Source organism: Phyllostomus discolor, chromosome 3 (genome assembly GCF_004126475.2).
Source record: "Phyllostomus discolor isolate MPI-MPIP mPhyDis1 chromosome 3, mPhyDis1.pri.v3, whole genome shotgun sequence".
In the NCBI taxonomy this organism is placed as follows: Eukaryota; Metazoa; Chordata; class Mammalia; order Chiroptera; family Phyllostomidae; genus Phyllostomus; species Phyllostomus discolor.
This window is the reverse complement of record NC_040905.2, coordinates 93,750,388-93,772,720: the sequence shown is the minus strand read 5'-3', so window position 1 is coordinate 93,772,720 and position 22,333 is coordinate 93,750,388. Positions and strand designations below refer to the sequence as shown.

The 22,333-nt window shown below is 52.7% G+C and overlaps 1 protein-coding gene across 1 annotated transcript in view; it reads right to left on the bottom strand.

Moving 5' to 3' along the window:
* LOC114500711 (general transcription factor II-I-like) overlaps positions 1–22,333 on the bottom strand; it is a 162,765-nt gene that overhangs the window by 5,599 nt on the left and 134,833 nt on the right. Inside the window, 2 exon segments of the mRNA XM_036020083.1 lie at positions 308–500; positions 4,157–4,234. Coding sequence (XP_035875976.1) covers positions 308–500; positions 4,157–4,234 — 271 coding nt within the window.

The window sequence follows — 22,333 nt, the reverse complement described above, 5'->3', positions numbered from 1 at the left end:
GACGGCATTGTGTCCTCGCAGCCTGGACAGTGGGAGAGACCGGGTCTGGGGCCGAGCTGCCCCACTGTGACATCCACCGTCCTTCTCCTCCACCTGGCTATCAGTTTCTCGTCCTTACGACGCGAGCCTTCAGCTAGCCCATCTCCTGGATTCTGTGCAAGGGCACAACAGGTCTCTCACTCTCTCCCGTGTTCCCCGCTCTCGGCTGGGCCTGCCGTGGGGATTCTCCTCCTGGGGCCACGCAGCACCCTCTCCCACAGCCCCTGCCCACTCTTCCCACCCCGCCCCAGGTGCCGGGGGCACTCACTGCAGCTGGTTGATGATGACCATCCGGACATGCTCCCGGGCCTTCAGGATCTTCTCTAGCCGGTGGATGTCGTACGTGTTGGGGTTCCGGAAAGGGATGTCATCAGGCAGGCCCGTGACCTCGACGGCGTCTGGGCTGTCCCGGATCAGTTTGTAAGGGACCAGCACTGGCCGGATCAGGCCCAGGGCCTCACCTGGAGGGCCTGGGGGCCTGGGGAAGCAGAAGACACCTGCTGTTAAAGGCCAAGCCTCTGGGAAAGGGCTGGAGCCTGGCAGAGCACAGCACAGCGGCCATCACATCCCAGGGAGAGTATCAAAGTCAACACACACACACACGCTGTTTTTTTTTCTTTATGCTCACCCGGGGACATGCTCACTGGTCTTAGGGGGAGAGAAGGGGCGGAGAGAGAGAGAAACACTGGTCAGCTGCCCCCGGGGCGAGCCCAGACGGGGAATCGAACCAGTGATTCAAGTCCATGGGACACCGTTCCCATCAACTGGGCCACACTGGCCAGGGCCACCACACACACCATTTTAAAAGTTCAATTAGCAAAAGTAAAAATAAATACCCGATGCTGATAATGAAACAGTTCCTGTCACTTTTGTGACACTGTGTTAAATGTGCACACCTAGAACTGAAATGGGGACTTGACATCTGCCTAAAATCCACTACTTTTGGACTTCCAGCAAGATGGAGGCATAGGTGGACGCACCGTACCTCCATGCACAACCACGATTAGAACAACAACAATTTAGAGGCAGAATAACACCCAGAACTGACAGAGAATTTATCAGAATAAAAGTCCGACAGCCAAGAAGTTGAAGTAGACTTGTTCATCCAGACCGGTAGGAGGGGCGGAGAGGAGTGGGCGCAGGTTGCGGCGCCAGGAGATTGGGGAGAACTGGGCGCATAAGGCAACCGAGCACGTAAGCCTTCTGGGACGCGCAAGACTGCAGTACAGTGGTGGACCCTGAGTACAGGGCTGGCGGACCCAGTGAGGAGGCGATTGTGGACCAGGGCAGAGCGTGCAACCCAGGATCCCAGGGGGGTTACTGAGGCCCCAGGAGAGCAGAGCTACCGCCATTGTTCCCTCCCGCCCCCACCCCCGCCCCCACATACAACGTCACAATCTAGTGACTGGGGTGCCCAGCCCTGGGGAACACCTAAGGCTCTGCCCCTCACTGTAACAAGAGCGACCAGACTGGAAAAAAAAAAAAAAAGGAGAGAGAAAAATATGTCTCCAACAGAAGAACAGTTCAATCCCCCAGGACTCATCCTTTTGAGCGACCAAGAGATAGCCAATCTATCAGATGCACAGTTGAAAACACTGGTGATCAGGAAGCAGATGGAATTGGTTGATTTTAGGTGCAAATTACATGAAAAAATGAAGGTTACCATAAAAGAGATGAAGGAAGATGCACAGAGAACCAATAGTGAAGGGAAGGAAACTGGGACTCAAAGCAAGAGTGGACCAGAAGGAAGAAAAAAAACAACCAAGCAGGAAAGAATGAAGAAATAAGAATTCAAAAAAATTGAGGAGAAGCTTAGGAACCTCCAGGACATCTTTAAACATTCCAACATCCGAATTATAGGGGTACCAGAAGGGGAAGAGGAAAAGCAAGAGACTAAGCATGTATTTGAACAAATAATAAAGGAGAACTTACCCACTCTGGCAAAGGAAATAGACTTCCAGAAAATCCAGGAAGCTCAGAGAGCCCCAAAGAAGTTGGACCCAAGAAGAAACACACCAAGGCACATCATAATTACATTAGTCAAGGTAAAAATGAAGGAGAGAATCCTAGAAGCAGCAAGAGATAAGGGGACAGTAACCTACAAAGGAGTTCCCATCAGGCTGTCAGCTGATTTCTCAAAAGAGACCTTACAGGCAAGAAGGGGCCGGGAAGAAATATTCCAAGTCATGAAAGACAAGGACCTACATCCCAGATTGCTCTATCCAACAAAGCTCTCATTTAGACTGCAAGAGCAGATAAAGTGCCTCTCAAATACAGTCAAGTTAAAGGAGTTCATCATCATCAAACCCTTATTTTATGAAATGTTAAAGGGATTTATCTAAGAAAAAGAAGATCAAAAACATGTATAGTAAAAGGACAGCAAACTCACAATTATTAACAACCACACTTAAAACAAAAAGAAACTGCCCTGGCTGGCGTAGCTCAGTGGATTGAGCGCGGGCTGGGAACCAAAGTGTCCCAGGTTCGATTCCCAGCCAGGGTACATTCCTGGGTTGCAGGCCATAACCCCCAGCAACCACACATTGATGTTTCTCTCTCTCTCTCTCTCTCCCCCTCCCTCCCTAAAAATAAATAAATAAAATCTTAAAAAAAAAAAAAAGAAACTAAGCGAACAACTAGAACAAGAACAGAACCACAGAAATGGAGATCACATGGAGGGTTAGCAACAGGGGAATGGGAGGAGGAGAGAGGGGGAAAAGGTACAGAGAATAAGTAGCATAGATTGTAGGTTGAAAATACATAAGGGGAGGGTAAGAATAGTATGGGAAATGTAAAAGCTAAAGAACTTATAAGTATGACACATGGACATGAATAAAGGGGGGGATATGGGTGGGAGAGGGTGTACAGGGTGGAGGGGAGTGAAGGGGGGAAAATAGGACAACTGTAATAGCATAATCAATAAAATATATTTAAAAAAACTTTTTTAAATCCACTACTTTTATGTTAGAAAAAAGTGCTCAAGTATTATAGATGCAATGATATGATGTCTTCAATTTAAAGTGCTGAAAATACTGAAGTACTGTGTGGAAACAGATAGAGTCACATTGGCCTAATGTTGGCGATCACGGAAGCTGGGCTGGGGCACAGCGTGGGCGTCATGTCACTCTCTGTGCTTCTGTGTTATGTCTGAACACTGGTTCCAAAACGAAAAGTGAAGAAGACCACAGCACAAACCACCAGCACAGGCTTCCCATGCACACTCAGAGTGAAACCCTAACTCAAGTCAGGCCTGCCCACCTCTCCACCCAACTGAAGCCTCCCCATCTGCTTGTGCAGGCCTTCTCACAGGTCCCCAGCCACAGAGCGGCTCCCCCGCCTGGCAAGCTTTTCCTTGAATGTCTGTCCCCTCTTGATATTATTAAAGCCTCGGCTAAAATGCCCCCTCTCCGAGGTGCTTTCCCGTTCACTGCTCCAGAGAGGCCCTGGCCCTCCACCTCCTGCACTCTCTCCTGCATCTTGGTCACACAATGGATTTTCTTCTTTTCCTTTCTCACTCTCTGAAGTTCTTCTTGGTAAAAAGTTCATTGCTATGTCTCCTCTGCTACAAAGCAAAATGGAGACAACACTAAATTCATCACAAATACAATGTGATGAATGCAGAGCACTTGGCACAGCTGGGCCCTCAACAGTCTAGGAAGGGCTGTATCATTTGGAACTGCACTCCCAGCTGTCTCATCCCGGCCTCTGCCCTGGGTGCCTTCGGCTCTCGTCTGTTCCACGTCCGACACCCTCCGCAGACCAAGCCCCCAGCAGCTGGAGCAGACCCCTTCCGTTGTCCTCAGGGCTAAGTGCTGGTTGGGCAGATGGGCATGTGCAGAGTGAGTACTTGGCCGTGGGCCATGACCTCTGCAACACAGCGCAGCCCTAGAGGAGCAGAAATGCTGACCGCTGCAGCTGCCCTGCACACCACAGCCTGGCGTGCTTTCCCCCTTCTCAGACAGGGCAAGGAGGACAGCTCCCATCAGTCACAAGCAGAGCAACTATGTCCCCAGGGCGCTGGCAGGACACATGGGGGCAACAGAGGCCACAGGGGATGCAGAGGGAGGAGGGGCCACCTAGGAAGACTAGCCCCACAGCCCCTCCCCGGGGAACTGACCGCATTTCTCATTGAAGAGCTCCTTCACCTGCTCCCGGAGGATCACCTTCTCCCCGAGTCTGTTGGCGTCATCTTCATCTACAAGAGGAAGGCAAGGGGGTGTGAGGGTTGGCATGGGCTTGGCCACCGGACCTGTTCCTTCTCCCCTGACCCTCACCTGCTGCAGCAGTGTCTCCGGGCCCCGCTCACGCCCCTGCAGCCCGCTTCTGCCCCATCCACCCATCCACCCCACATTCCCTGAACAGCTGCCCTAACACTGGCCGTGTCAGGCACGGAGCACCCTGAAGAGTGGGAGGCAGGGCCCCTCCTCTGAGGAACTCAAGCCCAGGGGGCGGCACACAGTCACAGTACCCACCCAGAAGAGACACCTACGAGAGACTCGGGCATGAATTGTGGTGGTCACCCCCATCTGTGCAAGTCTGGAGAAGCTCCATGGGAGAGCGACATGTTTAGGAGGTGTCTCTTTCTCTCAGATGGCTAGTAAAGGGCTTGTGACAGATGCAGTGGGGTTGGGAAAGACACCCAGGCAGAAGGCCTGGCCCGAGCATGGTGCCAAAGGGTGATAGGACACACTACACTGGTTGTGGCTAAAGCACAGGGTGGTGCTAGGGGAGGTGGCTGTGATGAAGCAGGTGCCAGTGTGACTGAGCTGGGCTAACAGGCACCCACTCTGGCTGCCCCACACACCAAGAGCTTCAGGCCTGTGACAGGGAGACAGAGTGCTCTGGGCACTCGTGCTGTTTACTCCCCCTGCGCAGGGCAGCTCTCCCTGGGCCCTGGTGCTTGGACCTTGTGCTCCCCGTACCCTTCTCCTTGGCCTAGAGGAGCAGCTGAGGTCAGGGGAGCCTGGGAGATAGAGCCTGGGCTGGGATGGGGAATGTGGAGTGTAGGAGAGGCCAGGGGAGGGGATGGCATGAAGAGGGTTGGGGACAGAGCAGCCTGCTGGCTTGTGGCCTGGGTTGGGGAGGGAGCTGGGGTTCCGGGAAGGGCACTGAGCACCATCACACAGTAACCATGGGCCTTTGAGGCAGGGGTGGGGGTGGGCGGGTGGAGCTGGACACAGGCAGGGAGCCAGGGCCTGGGAGATAAGGGGCAGAACAGACGGAATGGGTCTGCAGGGAAAAACAATTCCTGGTGGAATCTGGAAAATCGCACAGGAACCGGTTCCATTGGAAGGCCGACCTGGGAACTGCCTCCCCGGCAGTGGCTTTATCTCTCAGCATCTGCTGCCTGGCCTGCACGTCACATCCCCCGTGTCCGAGGGCTGCCCCACGGGACAGAGAGCTTCCCACACTGCCTGCGGCCCCTGTGCCCAGTGCTGCGTCTCCCGCGGCCCCTGTCTGGGCCTGTTCCAGCCACACTCCTGACTGGAGCCTCTCTCTGTGAATTCCTGCCTGTCTCCTTTTAGCCGTCTGGGTGCCCGAGACACCACAAACCTCGGGCATCCCGGTTAATATCCTCCGCCTGTGTCCCCATCTTGGGAATGATGGCTCTCCTCAGGTGCCCCGAGACCCCAAACTCAGCACCCAGAAACCTTTCTCACAGGCCCCAACATGGCCCTTTCAGAGGGTCTCTAGGACCCCAGGCATGGCAAGAATCGACCTGATCCTTCCCCAGGTCCTGGGAAGACAACCGTAACAGGGTCCTGGGCCCAAGGATCACCTAGAGCCTTCAGGAAGGTGGCAGGCCTCAGCACCTGTCCCTTGCCAGCCAGCAGAGCAGTCCTTGGTGCCAAGATTCCGCCCAGGCAGCACAGCATTGCAGAGGGCCGGGAAAGGGGGCGGGGTCCCACCAAGGCTGCCAGACGCGAGGCTGGCAGCATTCCCAGACCCTGTCACGGCCCCTGCTCACCACAGCCGAGGACACACAAGCTCAGAGAGCTTAAGGAACTTGCCCAAGTTCACACAGCTGCTGAGTGCCACCAGTACTCTGTCTGACCCCAACGCTCCGCTCTTTCACTCCACCACAAACCCTGGGCCTCTTGAAGCCTCTGTCACCCCGCCTATAAAAAGAAAAGTTAATCTGTTCTTTTATTTCTTGCTTTATCAGCTCATAGTTCCAGGTGTGTCTCCTTGTGAGCCCAGGACGGGGCTGGACTTACAGGCGGTTCTCCTCAAAGCCTGCTGCATCGAAAGGAAGTGGACAGCACTCAGATTTGAGCCCAACAAACCGAGGCTGTCGGAGGTCTCTGTGGTGTCTGAGAGCCCGCCTCGGGCGTCTGCTCTGCCTCCCGCTCGAGGCTCTTCCTGCCCTGTGGGTGGAGAAGGGCCAAGACAAGGCAGCCCCTTCATCTCGGGAGAGGGGATGCCAGGCCCCGGAAGGGCACGGAACTTGGCAGTCAGAGGCCCGTGGGGCATGTGACATGACCTGTCAGCATTTCTGCTCATGCTCATTTGTCCCCTGAACAAATATTTCATGAGCACAGTCCCACTTGGATGTGGTGCTGGGCACTTAGCAAAGAACAGGAAACAGCCTCAGTCTGGGGCAGGAGAGAGTGGGGAAGGCTTGGGGAGCCACCAGGTCTGAACACTGTCAGTGCAGGGCCTGTGGGAGCCTGTGGGGGCCCCAACTGAGCCGGAGGCCGGGGAGGGTTCCCAGAGGAGGTGACAGCCGCAGAGCCCCATCTGCACGCTGGGGCTCCAGGCGTCCTGCAGCACTCGACACACGTCAGAAAACACTGAACTTGCCCCTCTCCTTCCAAGCCCTGCCTGGTCTGAGGGAGAAAGCACCCCGAAGGCAGGCAGTAGCTGACAGGGAGGAGTGACACCACGGGACAGCCGACAGAAGGCAGATTAGAGTCCTGGGCAGTACTCGGGAAACAGTGGGAGCAGACGAACGTCAGGGGAGTGGGACCTGGACTGCCTCAGGGACGGGGGTGGCTGTGGGAGGCGTCCGGGACACCTGTGCAGCGTGGTCACAGCTGCTGCCGAGCACCAAGCACGTGCCGTGTGCGGACTGTGCCAGGCCCGCCGTGCTTGTTGTCGCTGGGTATTCGGGCTCTCAGGCCCCGGAAGGATGCCTTTCTGCTTCTCCCCACCTCTTTGTTTTTATTTGATTTGGAGGAAGTAAGTTTCCATTTTCTTAAATGAATGTGTCAAGAAGGTTCTGGGGTGGGCGGGAACCTGGAGGGGAGCGTGCCCTTGGCCCTCTGGGTACTCAGAGGGAACAGGAGGCAGCTCCTCGGGCTGCGTGGGCAAAGGAGTGACCCCTTCCTGGAAGGGAGCCCCACCAGGGGTGAAGCAGCCCCTCCATGTTTCCGCTCCAGCCCCAACCTGTCCAGCTCCGTCCAGGGGAGAGGAAAACGTGCCAATCAGAACACACTGGTGGTGTGGCTTGGAGGTGCTCAGGACAGAGCCGGTCATCCCCGGTGTGAATCGTGGTCAAAGCCCATGGCTTATGCAGCTTGCCCTGGCATCCTGGCTACCCCGGGGTGGAGACTGGCGCCTGGGGGGTGAGGAGCTACACTCTATAGTCTAAAGGCTAGTTATTACCGTTCTGAACCCTGAGGCAGCTAACCTATTCTGGGGGTTCAGAATAAGCCGTGCTTTCTGAGCTCCTCTGAACCTAGGTTGGCTGTAGAAGACGCCAATGGCAGCAACTTTTCAGACTGCTCTCCACTGGGAAACATCATGATTAGGGCTCAGCGAGGTATATATGTGTGTGTGTCCTCAATGTACCTGCTTGACTGCCTATGTACAGTGGGAAGGAAGGGGGTCTCCACAGACAGTGACAGGGAAGGCCCCTGACCCACTAGATTGCAAGGCAGTGGTGATTATAACCCCAGTGCTGTGTGACATTTGGAAAATCACTCAACCTCTCTGGGCTTTCGTTCACACACCCTTCAAATGGGAATCCTAGCCTGATGGGTGGATCCAATCATATCACATAAAAAAGCTTAAGGTCTCAGGCCATCAAGGTTAAATTGTTGTTGATCGTGTTGAGACTGCCTCAATTATCCTGTCGTCACAGGAAATTAAATTTTACATGAAACTCGTCCAGATAATGGGAATTTATTCTTTTAATCACCTGTGTTCATTTTAATCATTTTATAGGTAGACTGCTTTCTAAAATGCATCAGGTACCCTTCTCTTATCAAGCACATAGTGGGGGGCATGGGAGAAGTACCCTCGAGATCTGTCCCCCAGGACCGTCCTGAAAGTGCTACCAAACCTGCCCCAGAAGCAGTGGCCTGTACCTGCTGCCTCTGCCCCACCCTGCAGGCATTTCTCCCGCCTCTTCCTGCTCATTCCAGTGTCCGGGTCTGCTCTCTTTCATGTCTATCTGCTTCACAAGCTCTCATCTCCTCCTTTCTAATCTGCTATCTGTTAGCCTGAGGATTAACGGAGTTTTGCCAGGGGAAAGAAAGCAACCAAGTTTATTAAATCACAGCCATGGGAGGTTCACAATTTTAAGCCAATCAGCTCAGGGTGATGCCTGGAGTGGCCCACAGCCTTCTCTGGGAGCAAAGTGCAGAGCCCTCAACGGCCGGCCTGGTCTTTCTCAGGAAATTAAAGCCTAGTTTGAGGTCTGCAGCTCAGAATGATGACTGTGTGATGATGATCGCGACCATAAACACAGGGCACAGAGGCAGCAGCGAAGCGAAGGGCTATTTACAGGGCAGGGCTAAGCCCAGAAGAGCAGAGTGAGGATTCCTCCTCTCCCCTCTCTCTGGCAGGCCTGGGCCACCCAGGCCTCGGGCAGACCTGGACAGCTCTGGCCCTATGGACAGCAGAGGGTGGACGTACTTTGTTGGAACAGCTGCCTGCCACTCAGGTGGGAGAGGAGCCACAGCCCTCCCGCGGGCCTGCAGCCCCTACCACGCCCCGTTTTCCTGGCACCAGACCTTCGCCAGGATGCGCAGGTGCACTTGGGTACACCTGTTAACCCCTTCTCAGGCCTGCACATAGGTGCAGAAGGAATCCTGTCATCGCTGTTTTAGATGGAGAAACTGAGGCTCAAAGAGGGGACGGCTGTACTAGAGTGAGGGGGACTCCTTTGCTAGGCCTGTGACTTCTTGTACCCAAGAGAAACTTTTGTACGTGTGTACAAGGAAACATGTTTAAGGCCATCAGAGCAACCCAAACAACTTAGGATGGGAAGGCAGATGACCCCAGGGTGGTATAATAGCTCGATGAGTACTACAGAGCAGTGTAAACCAAGGAGCTACAGCTACACATTTCCGCATTACGTGACATAAAGCTGAGTGACAAAATCAAGTTGCAAACTTGATACAATAGGGTACCTTGGTTATAAAAGTAAAAAAAATGCAAAGGAAACAATTTTGGTTTAGGCAAATGTTATATGCCACAGAACACACAACAATTTAAAATATCAACCAGTGAACAATGGTCCTATCACGGGGCAAAACAGCCATAAAAGACATTCTGGGGAGTTTGAACACAGACTGTACATTAGACAAAAGGGAGCCACTAGTGTCATGAGTGTTCCACAGAATCGTGGACATGTGAAAGAAGGGCATTGTTCTGTGGGGACGTGGGAGGTGTGTGTTGAAATGTTTATGAGTGAAGAGTCAAGATGCCTGCGACTTACTTCGAGTGGAACGAGAGGGCGAGAGGGAAACAACAGGGCGGGGGCTGAGGGGAGGAGAGGGACAGAGGCAGGCGGAAGGGAAACATGGCAGGACATTAAGAATTCAAGAATCAGAACTTCTGGCCAAGATGGAGGCGAAGGTAGACACACTGTGCCCCCTCGCACAACCAAAATAAGGACAACCACAATTTAGAAAAAAAAAACAAACAAAATCCCTGTACTGACAGAAAATTGAACTCCATGGAAGTCCAACAACCAAGGAGTTAAAGAAGAAACATTCATCCAGACCGGTAGGAAGGGTGGAGTTGGGCAGCTGGGCATAGAGGGGTCGCAGCAAAAAAAGCAGCGCCTGTAGACCCCAGGTGCGGGGTGGCAGGGGGCAAACCCAGGAAGGTGGCAGACTGTGGAGAGGAGCAGTGGCAAGGCAGCTAGTGGACCGAGCGGTCCCATATTCGTGTGCAGATAAACCAGGTGAAACTGGGCAGCGAGACTGACCACCCAACCCAGAGTCCCAGCGGGGCAGATGAAGCCTCAAAACACCAATGGAAAACACCTGTGGGGGTTGAGGTGCCGGGAGAGACTCCCAGCCTCACAGGAGAGTTCCTTGGAGAGACCCACAGGGTCCTAGAAAGTACCTAAGACCAGCCACACAGGAATCAGCACCAGAAGGGCCCAGTTTCCTTGGGAGAAGCGGTGGAAGGGACTGGGATCAGACAGAGAGCGGAGCAGGTGCCATTGTTCTGTCTTGGACCCCTCCCCCACAAACAGTGTCACAATGCCGCAACATGGGCTTACCCCGCCCTGGTGAACATCTAAGGCTCCGCCCCTCACTAGTAACAGATGCATGAGGACAAAAAAGAAAAAAAATCAAGACAAAAAATGGCTCAAACGAAAGAACAGATCAAAGTTTGAGAAAAAAACATAACTAAGCAAGGAGAAGATCACCAAACTGTCAGATTCACAGTTCAAAGCACTGGTGATCAGGATGCTCACAGAATTGGTGGAATTTGGTTGCAAGTTACATGAAAAAATGAAGGCTGCGCTAAATGAAATAAGGGAAAATGCACAGGGAATAAATAGTGATGGGAGAAAACTAGTACTCAAATCAATGGAGTAGACCAGAAAGAAGAAACAACCAACAGAAAGTAATGAAGAAAGAAGAATTCAAAGAAATGAGGAGAGGCTTAGGAACCTCCAGGACATCTTTAAATGTTCCAACATCTGAATTATAAGGGTACCAAAAGGAGAAGAGGAAGAGCAACTAGTGGAAAAGTTACTTCAACAAATAATAAAGGAGAACTTCCCCAATCTGGCAAAGGAAATAGACTTCCAGGAAGTCCAGGAAGCTCAGAGAGTCCCAAAGAAGTTGGACCCAAGGAGGAACACACCAAGGCACATCATAATTACATTAGCCAAGAGTAAAATGAAGGAGAGAATCCTAGAAGCAGCAAGAGATAAGGGGACAGTAACCTACAAAGGAGTTCCCATCAGACTGTCAGCTGATTTCTCAAAAGAGACCTTACAGGCAAGAAGGGGCTGGAAAGAAGTATTCCAAGTCATGAAACGCAAGGACCTACGCCCAAGATTGCCCTATCCAAGAAAGCTTTCATTGAGAATGGAAGGGCAGATAAAGTACTTCTCAGGTAAGGTCAAGTTAAAGGAGTTCATCATCATCAAGCTCTTATATAAAATGTTAAAGGGACTTATCTAAGAAAAAGAAGATAAAAAGACATGTATAGTAAAATGACAGCAAACTCACAACTATTACCAACCACACCTAAAACAAAAACAAACTAAGCAAACACCTAGAACAGGAACAGAACCACAGAAATGGAGATCACATGGAGGGTTAGCAACAGAGGAGTGGGAGGAGGAGAGAGGGGGAAAAAGGTGCAGAGAATAAGTAGCATAGATGGTAGGTAGAAAATAGACAGGTGGAGGGAAAGAAAAGTATGGGAAATGTCGCAGCTAAAGAACTCATAAGTATGACACATGGACATGAATAAAGGGGGGGATATGGGTGGGAGAGGGTGTACAGGGTGGAGGGGAGTGAAGGGGGGGAATGGTACAACTATAATAGCATAATCAATAAAACATTAACAAAACAAAACAAAAGAATTCATGAATCAGAGGAAGGACACACAGGTAGTCATTGCACTATTCTTTCATTTATTTTTCTGTAGTGTTGAAATTCTGCAGGCAGAGACCAAGAGAATGGTACACACGAAATTTGGGGTATCTGTTCTGGAGAGAGATTTGGACAGGACAGAGAGTGCACGTGGGCAGGTCCACATGGTCGGTGCCGCTCTAACTCTTAGATGATTGTTGGGCTTGTGTGTGCTCACTGTAACAGGCATCACCCAGTCAGCAGACAGATGTGAAGGTGTGCCAAAGAAAGAATAAAAATAAAAGGCTATGAAGTGCAAAGCAGTGTCCGCGACTGGACAGAACATAAAATGGACACTGGTGGGGAAACGGATGAAATCTAATGTTGGCAGTTTAGTTAGTTGCATCTTATCAACCCACAGTAACGTCTTAGTGTTGACAAACGTGCCATGCTTACCTAACATGTTGTGTCCTAGTTGGGTCAACTGGAATTTGGGAACTCTGAAGCTTTGCTATTCTTTGCAGATTACAAATCATTTGAAAATAAAAAGCTGCAGCAATTCATCTACCACTACATGCGGAGACCAATGGCACAGTGACCGCTGTGACAGTGCATGAGACCCCCTGGGGTGAAAGCCAGCGTGCTCCCTGACAGCTCCCCCAGGCTGGGCCCTGTGGCCCCATCAATCGGTCTGCCTTCCCTGGGGTGGGTGGGGGTGGGTGTTGGGTGGGCTGCAACCTGCCGGGGCACATGCTCTGTGCCCCTCCTTGGAGTCCCGCTGTCTGACCCCCAGCTGCACACAGGGGGCTCTCTGGCTGGGGCTGCCAGGCTCTTCCACTGCCCACTCAGCAGCCAGTAACAGGATGCAAACCCCACATTTGCTGATTACACATCTGCCCGAGATTGCCTGGAAATTTACACACTGATGCCCTTCATTCCTAACCACAAGCCTGACCTCTAGGTGTCAAGATCCCCGTTTTATAGATAAGTAAACTGAGGCTCAGAGGAGTCAAGGTGCCAGGACTCAAAGCCCGGTGTCTCTGACCCCTAGGTACTGCTTTTCTCTCACAACAGCCCAGCACCTTCTGGGAGGGCTGTCTTACAAACTCTCCTGCAGCCCCAAGGCTGGAGCCTCCGAGCCAGCTTGGGCAGACAGAGCAGGCTCCAGCTTGGGAAATGTGGCTCTGTCCTAGACAGATAATCCTGGGGCCAGCCAAACGCAGGGCCCTTCCCAAAGAAGAACGTTCCCTTTCCTCTCTTCTCCCTCCCCTCCAGGTCCCAGCCACACAGGGACAGTTACAGTACTGGCCCAAGGGTAGCAAAGGCCTAGGCGGAACTGTGGCCACACCGGCCAGGCACAGAATGACATGCACTCAGCATGATGAGCAGGAAAGGTGGACAGAATGGGGCAGCTGACCACACAGGCTAGGGCAGGAAGGATGCACACTGTCCGGCATCACCGGGCGGATTCTGAGGACTCGTCCTCATGCTGTGTGGCATCAGCGGCCAAATGCTCCAGAGTGGACGCTCCCTGCGCGGTAAGGGTGTTGTCTGTTTTCAGCGGTCTGTTCACGGTTCTAGCCCAGCACCTATAGTCATGCCTGACACATCGTAGGTGCTCGATAAATAGAGAGACCAAGCCTTTCCAGGCCAGGTACTATTCTAATATCTTTGCACGGATTCATTCACTTAATCCTTCCAACAACCCTAATAGGTTGGCCCTATGAGTATCTCCATTTTACAGATGAGGAAACTGAGACACAGAAAAAGCAACCTGCCCTTGGTTATATAGTGAGTGTGTGTGTGTGTGTGTGTGTGTGGGGCGGATGGGGGATGGGGGTTAGGTAGCCTTTCAACCACCTTGTAGTACAGCCTCTCTCTGTCCTGGCTGCATGGATTGCAGAGGAGGGTCCAAAACCCAGGCTTATTACCATATCATGCTGACTGCTTGTTAGGGCCTGTTTCCACAGGACAGGGAGGGTAGACCTTCCTTCTATCCCACCCATGCTACTCCTCACCCTTTCTGCACTTGCAAGCCCCAAACCCGCATTCCCAAGTGCCTCCCCTTCAGCACCTTGGATTCTGCACTTCTCCAAATAGCCTTTCCACGTGTCCCAGGCCCCACTGTCCCACACGGCTGCTCGAGAGGGAAATCTTGGCTGCCTCCAACCCTTGGCAGGCTGGGTAGGGGCCCCAAGGCTGTGCATGTCCCCATCCCTGGGACCTGTGACTGTGTTTCATTATACAACAGAAGGGACTTTGCTGCTGGGATTAAGTTGGGATTGAGGATTTGGGGACCGGGAGATTATCCTGGATGATTCCAGGCCCTAAATACAAGAAGGGCTAAAGTAGGTTTACACTTGTTCATACAGAAAGTAATACGTTAATCAATAATCATACAAGAATAAACTTTTCCTCATAAAGGAAGCAAGGTCAAGATTAGGAGATGGGACAACAGAGGCAGAGGAAGGAGTGAGGAGCTCTGAAGATGGAAGAGGGGCGGCAAGCGGGTGAATTTGAGTGGCTGCCAGAAGCTGGGAGAGACAAGAAAACAGTTCCCCTTAGACACTCGCTCGGGAAGGAACCTGCCCTGCTGATGCTGACTTTAGCCCTGAAAAGCTACCTTCAGACTTCTTACCTCTACAATAGGGGGCAGAAACCTGACTTGCTTTAAGGCACTAACTTTGGGCAATTCATTACAGCAGCCACAGGAAACTGATACTGTTGGGAACCGCCCTGACTGGTATCAGAAACTGAAAGCCCCGCCTAGGCTAAGGCTAAGGGAACGTCCTTGGAACCGTAAGCCAGCAAGGAGACAAAAGCTTATCTCCCTGGCAGGAATACTGCTTCTGCTGCTTTATTCATAACTGAACCCCAAAAAGCTTGGTCGGTTAGCCAAAGACGGGTAAGATTCCCCACGGGGGTAATGACCTAAGACAGGCACGATCACTTTGGGAGGCCCCCCAAAAGAAGGATTTGGGGGGCTGCAGCAAAAGGGGGTGATGGACCCTCGCTCCTCGGCTTTGACATAGCCTGAGTTCTCATCGTCTGGGAGAAAATCTCCTTATTGCCTTAGTTCCCTTGCTCCAGCTAAGCCTGAAACAATGACAGGGTGGTGGAGCTCTGTGCTGAAAAGGGTGGATTCCCCGGGTGATGAGGCCTAAGAAAGAATATGTAAATTACTGTGAAACCTTCTTGTTTAGAATGCTCTCAGTTGAATGAGAGGGGTCCAAGGAGGAAGTTAGTTTGTTCCTCAAAGTCTTACAGCTCTTTGACCCCCACTCAATAGACCAGCAGAGTTCCTTGTTTTCTATAGTTCCTTACTTCCCCCTAATGAGTACTGTACTTTACCTGAATTATTATGCAAAATAAGCCCAATAAAAGCAGGTATGGACTGTAAATCAGGGCGCTCCCCACTAGGGGGGGTGGCCATTTTGTCCCTACTTTCCGACAGAAAATAGTTCGTCTCTGTGCATGTTTTTTTTCTCCTGTGTTTTCTGCGAGCCATCCACAGCGTTCCGTGGTCACTGCTGGCCGGTGACCCACGCGCAACATGATACCAACTCCCGGTGTCCCCTCGTCTCCGCCCACAAATCAAGGGGGTCACCACGACAAGCCCCTTTCCCAGAGAAACTCCCCCCAGTGCAGCCAGCTCTCCTCTCTGGGACAAGAACTTCTCACTTGGCCACCTGAAACCCATCCTCTGCTCTGCCAGCCACACTGATCTTTCTAAACAGTCTATCTGACACTGTAATTTCCTCGCCTAAAATCCGCTGAGGGCTCTCTGTTGTCCACGGGGTCAATCTGTCCTCCTCCCTCTGGCAGACAAGACCTCTGCTGGCACCACTCTTCCTGTTTTTCGCCCAGGTAATGTGTTCTGCCTGCCCCTCCCTGGGTCCCCACCCGAGAGGTCATGGGAAATCTGTGCAGTTTCATGGAGCAGATAACGGACTCGGTCTATCCTACTTCATGGGCTGTGAGGATGGGACCTTCTTTTCCTGACTCGCCCTGTGTGGCATCTATAGTCCTGCATGGAGGTGCTGTACCTACGAAGGGCTGTGTTTTCTTACCAGCCCTAAGACTGGGTCCTGATAAGAAGCCACCACTGCTCAGGCCCTGACCCCATCATCCCTGGAAGATACCCAGCCGAGTCTCTGGCCTGTGAACCTTCATGGACACCAGGGGAGAAGGCTCTCCCCTCGGGAGAAACGGGGTTTTTCCATTTGGCTTCAGGACACCACCCATTCCTGAGTCCCTCCCACCTGACCCAGGAACACTGAAGGCACCAGCACTTGGCTCCAGTTTGACTCACTTCCAATGATCTCATTCTGTTTTAGGGCTTTAAATACTAGCCATGTGCTCATGACGCCTCAAACTATACAAATACACCTCAAGCCTGGTCTGCTCCCTGAGCTCTCCCGACTTGTGCATGGACCTGCTACTGGGTGACACCCCAGACTGAACATGCAACAGAGTGAACACCTGGCACTGCAGCCCTCCCAGCAGGCTCCCCCTGCACCACCACCATCTCAGCTGCAGGCACCTCCTTCTGTCCAGCTCAGCCCACATTCCTGACATCAAGGTCGACTCCTCTCTCTGAGCCACATCAGCAAGTTCTGTTGGCTTTAGCTACAAAATACACCTGGAGCCAGTGACTCACCGCTGGGCCTCGCCTCCCGACGTTTCTCCCTGCTTCCATCCTGTCTGTCCTCACCCAGCAGCCAGAGCGATCCTGTTAAATTCTAAATTGGATTCTGTCTCTCTTCTGCTCAGAAGCCTGCACTGGCTTCCAGCTCACTTGGAACAAAAGGCAGCATTCTTAACCAGCCCCACACAGTCTGACTTCTTTCCCCATTTCCACCTCATCTCCTACTACCTCCCCTACCAACGTCCTCCAAAACCCTGGCAGGGGATCTCCAGGCCTTTCCAGTTGTACTTTTTGCTTGCCCTGCTTTTCTTGCCCTCCCAGCTCACTACCGCCCCCTTCAGGCTTTTACTTAAAAGGCCTTTCCTGGACACCCACCCATCTGTTCTAACTTCCTAAAAATAAACACAACGTCTCGTTGGCTTCCCTGCTTCTCCTTAGCACTACACCTAACTTGCTTTTTACTTCACACATCGGTTATTCTCTGCATCTACACCAAAATGTAAGCTCTGTGAGGCAGGGTTTTTAAAACATCAGTGTTGATTAAAAGCCCAGCACTCAGTCCAGTGCTTGGCTCCACAGACACCTGGGAACTGTTCACAGACTAAGTACCTGCACCTGGGCTCCCAAAGTCCTGAAGGGGCTCCTATGAGGGCTGCGTGTCCTGGTCCCCAAGCCTGGGAGCTCCAGAGGGTTAGGGCTGCACGTCAGCCCCCCACCATGAGGCTTCTTGTCACCAGACCCCTCCCAGGAGGTTGGAAAGATTGAGTCCACCCAGCGAACACCATGTGCTGATCCTTGCTTAGTGCCCCGCCCCCACGCCTCCACTTTTGTGGCTCAAAGACGCATTTATCAGCCAGCAAGAGCTTCTGTTCAGCACGCAGTGCCTGGTGACCCTCAGCTGATCTCATTCTAGACCAAATAAAGGCAATGGTTGTTCCTGTCAGCTTGGGTGGTCCCAGCTGGGGACATAGCTTCAGTGAGGTTTTCTGGAATGTGGCAGAAGTGTCAGAAGCCCCCCACAGTTCCTTCTGGGGCCTGTGGAGGCCCCTGTCTAACAACTGCAGGAACCCCGACCCAGCCAAGCCCCCACACACCGGGGTGGGGGGAGGGAGAAAGGGCGGGGCCTCCAGACATCACGACCTTGCATGGCCCACTGCAGCCTCTCCTGGAAGAAAGGAGGCAGCGGGCCAATTCTGGGCCTGGCAGCCAGGCCCCACCCAGCAGATGCCTGCTCCTCCAGGGAAGGCAGAGCAAGATCATTACTGGAGCCTAATTAACAAAGAAAAGCAGAGATAATTAAGTGGAGAAACATGTGGCTGGCGCTGGAACTGTGCTATCTTTAGAAACTTGAGAAAGGACAGTTTTATTTTGAGTTCTCTAGAGCCTGACCGAGTTGGGAGGGTGGAGAGAACACGGGGAAGGCTGAGAAGCCTGAGGGGAGCTGGGAGGGACCCCGCGGAGGGCACGCCTGCTCCACGTGACCTCCAGGCCCAGAGTTAGTAAGTTATCTGAGATCTCCAGCAGCAAGTTAACTTATCCAAGATCACAGATACTAAGTTAACTTGTCCAAGATCACACCTATATAAGATCACACAGCTTCCAAGAGGTAGAACCAGTTTCTGAAGGGGCAGAGGGGACCTGTTCCTGCTCCCCTCCAGCTTGGGGCCTCTTCCCAGTAAGCTCACCCCACAGACCACCTGCTGAACGACAGGAGACCCCGCAGAGGAGACAGACCTAGCAGGGGCACCGGTGGGGACAATGACTAGAGGTGTCTGTCATCCCATTTGGGGCTACAGCTTTCCCCTATTTATACCCTCCCTGAAAACAGGGTCACCGCCCTCCACCCACAGCAGAGTTTCTCACACTGGGACTCAGGAGGCAATGCCGGGGGGTGTGAAGTGACGGGAGTAGAATTGCCTATTTTCCTCAGCGGAGTGTAATTTAACATGCATTGCAGTTCCTCAAATTAAAACTAAAATAGAATTTATGAAGTACATTATGTGAAGACTTCCTAGGTAAAAGCTGGGGCAGCCAAGAAGTTCAGCCCTGGCCCACAGGGGTGCTCGGGCACTGGCTTTGGGGACATCAGCAGAAGAACTTGCCAAGGCCAGGTCTGCAGGGTCTAGTCCACACTGCAAAGCCAGGCCTTCCAGGCCCTCCACGCTCCAGCCTGGCCGGCCTCTCCGCCTTGCCACCTCCTGCTCTGGACAGGCCATTCATTCCCCTCCTCCTTGCCTTCCTTGGCTGTGTGCTCCAGGATGGCCCTAGTGAGCGACATTTCCATATCTTACTAGGAGGCGAACCAAAGCCCAGGCAGGCAAACGTGACTTGCTGGAGTCTGACAGGAAGTCAGCAGCTCTGGTGTGTCTCTGGGACCGCAGCTCCTGCTCCAGGGTGGGGAGGGATGGTAGGGGGCCTGGTTGCTCACCCACGAGTTCCTTCACGCTGGCAGGACAGGCTACAAGGCGGGGGTTGAGGGGACCAAAAGGAGAGGAAGCTGGGGCAGGGAGGCTGGCCTGGAACTCTGGTTATCCTTTGGTTCCCAGACCAGAGGAGCTGTGGGGAAGCTTGCAGCTGAGCAGCAAAGGGAAGTAATTGGGTTTGTGAGTGGAGGGGAGGCCCCTCCCTCTGGGCCTTCCCCGCTTCTGAAAGGCCTGAGCTCTGCTTCCCAGTCTTGCCAGGCAGGTGGGTGATGCACCAACCAAAGGCAGCTCCATCTGGGAAAGCTATTCCCGCCTCTCCTGCAGTGTGTGCGCCCCATGGGAAGCGGCTTCTTTGGTCAATGGACTGGACGTGTAACTTCAGCTCAAATGTGTCCCTCCAGTAACAGGGGATTCCCTACCTTCCAAGGTATTTTTTTAAAAATCCTCACCTGAGGACATTATTTCCTCCATCGCTTCCAGAGAAAGAGGAAGAGAGGGAGAAACATCAATGTAGAAAGAGGCACTGACTGGTCACCTCCTGTACGTGTCCAGACCAGGGACCAAACCTGTAACCTGGGTATGGGCTCTGACCGAGAATCGAACCTGTAACCTTCCAGTTACAGGGTGACACCCTAACCAATTGAGCCACACCAGCCAGGGCCCAAAGCCACCACTATTTGAATAGTTCTAGAATGTTCTTTATTTCTTTGATCCCTCTTTTGTTGCCCAGGACTCAGCTCTTCCAAAACTTGCAAACAGCAGTGCGACAGGCCAGGCTCGCTCATCTTACAGATTCCTCCACCTCCTTCCCTTGGGCTCCACCTTCCTCTGCTCCTTCACAGGCTCTTCTTCAAGGTCCCTTGGAGGTCGCTGTACTCTGGGCTCTACACTGGGCTCTGCTCTGCCACCTTCATCCTGACCGTGCCCTGCCCCGTCACCGTGCTGCCGGCTCCAAGCACCACTCAGGACCTGAGAACTGTACAAGTGCTGCTGGACGTCTCCCAGGGCTTCGGATCAAACCTTGGGCATGGGTACTACAATCACCCTTCCAGAACCTTCTGCCCTCCCTCCCTCCCTCCCTCCTCACACTCTGCTGCTACCTCTAGGTCCTAACCCCACCCATTTCTAGGTCCTGAAGCCCAAAGCCTAGCTTCACTGCATAAGTTTGCCTTCTGCAATCCAAGTAAGGTGTGTGTAAATGTGGTTACCACGGTAACTGTAGGACCATGCACAATGGATCCCATCAGGCCAGACTCCAAAAAAAAAGCATGAGTCTCCAGGGTTTGGGTCAAGGCCTTTAAGGATTCTGGCCCCTCCTCCTCTACTGCCCAGCACTTTGTGCTCAGGTGCCAGAACAGCACAGACGTGGGTATGACGTTGGCCCTGTGCTAAGTGACTTTGCCTTTTTCAGCCTCAGTGTGCTCAGCTGCAAAATGGGAATGACGACAGCACTGACTTCACAGTCTTGTGTGAATGACACATGGTCTCCCAGGCCATGGGCTCAGCAAAGGCTGGCTGTGCTCATTTCGTAGCTCCCTACCTTTGTGGTGCCGCACTCAGTCTGGAGTTTCCTAGCTTCCTGGGGAGCTTGCCCTGACCCCCAGATGCAGCTCCTTCTCCTGAGGGAGGACAAGGGTGGTCTTTGCCTGCAGGTGGCAGTGAGTTCACACGGCAGCAGCAGCTCAGGAAGCCCACACTGCTTCCTCATGTTCCCTGGGAATCAACGTACATGCGGACAAGCCTTGCATGCTCTGCCTCAACCTCCTCTCCTCCCTCCTGCCACATCTAACCTTTTGGTCATCAACAGCAGTGGTCAGTCCATGGTGTCCACATCACGCGACCTTCTCAGTCCCTTCCCATCTCTCCAGCCCTCACCTCCAGTCTCTTACCCATACTGGGATCTACAGCCCCTGGCTCCGGTCACCCTTCCCGCCCCTCTAAGGAGTCAGCAGAGGGGCTCTTGCAGAAGCTCTCAGCACTCCCTCTCTGTCTGCCCTGGTTCTTGGGGGCATACCCAAGAACCCTCCTCTTGCTGTTTTCCCCCCCTTCTCTGCTACATTACTCATCTCTCTCTCTAACATCACGCTGTTGCTATTCCCACCTCTAAAACCCTCTCCATCTCGTTCCTGTCCCAAAAAAGGTCATCTGTCCCCGGTGAGTTCCATTTCTCTTCTTTCCTGAGCCGACTGATCCAAAAATGTTCCCACCCTGCCTGAACCTGCTCTTTGCCAGGCCTCCTGGGACCTCTGGGCAGCTCAACGCCCCAGTCCTGTTTCAGGTCTCCTGTACTTAACCCCTCCGCAGCATCTGGCCCCACAGATCACTCTCCTTCCGCAGGGTCTCACTTGGCTTCCACACACCACACCCTCCAGGTGATCCACCTGTCTCTCCTTCTCATCTTCCCAACACCTACCTGCCAGAGGGCCCCAGGGCTCATCCTCACTGTGATCTAGTCCCGAAACTCCAATACAGAATGTCTCCTAGCTGCCTGTGTCTAGCAGGACCCTCCCTGATTGGTGAATCCAGCTGCCTGACCTGCCTTCCACGTGGGGGTCACACTTGCCCACCACTCAGACCCGGCCCTCTCTGTCTCTCCAGCTGCTCAGGAAAAATCTTCATGTTGTGGGGGTTCAAAATGAGGCAGCCCTAGATGCACCTCTGTGGGATGCAGATTGTTGTGACCGAGCTACAGGCAACTACAGTACTTGCGTCTGACCTATCTGCAGGGCAGGGCAAGCTTGTATTTCCTAAATGTCTGCTCTTACCGTCCTGCAGGGACTCTTTAAGGCCCCCAAGGCCCAGTGCCTCCTCCCTGGCTCAGGACAACGTGCGTACTTCTGCACCCTTTCTACCTCCAAGCCTCTCGTGCTCGTGGGCCTGACTCTCACGTCTGCAGCGTTCCCCTGCACATGCACATACTAAATTTGGTTTTGTTCTCTTGCTAGTATGTCTCATGTCTGTTTAGTTATTAGAGAAAACAGAAGAACATTGAGGGTAGAGGACAGTTTCTTCCTCCCCCGTGTCACCTTTTTCTCATGCCCCACTGTATGAGGGATCTTGTTGGCTCTACCTTCAAAATGTGTCCAGGGCCCCTGGGCCTTTGCCCTGACTGCTGCCCCGCCCCCCCGGTATTCTGACCTGGATTTCCACATGACTTCTACCTCACTCCTTTTAGTCCTTAACACTGTACACGTTGTCCTCTCAAATGACAGCCCTCTCTCTGTTATATCAATATTTGTCTGCATGGCACTAGTCACCATTGAATATACTATTCTTATTTATCTGTCTCCCCCACTAGAATATAAGCACCATGAGGGGAGTGACTTTTGTCTTACTATACCTTGCTTGATACAGAGCAGGCACTCAGTACATTTTTTTGTTGTACAAATAAAAATGAGCCAAATGATTGTAAGCCTAAAGGCATTGAAAGGCAGAACCTATGTTATAGA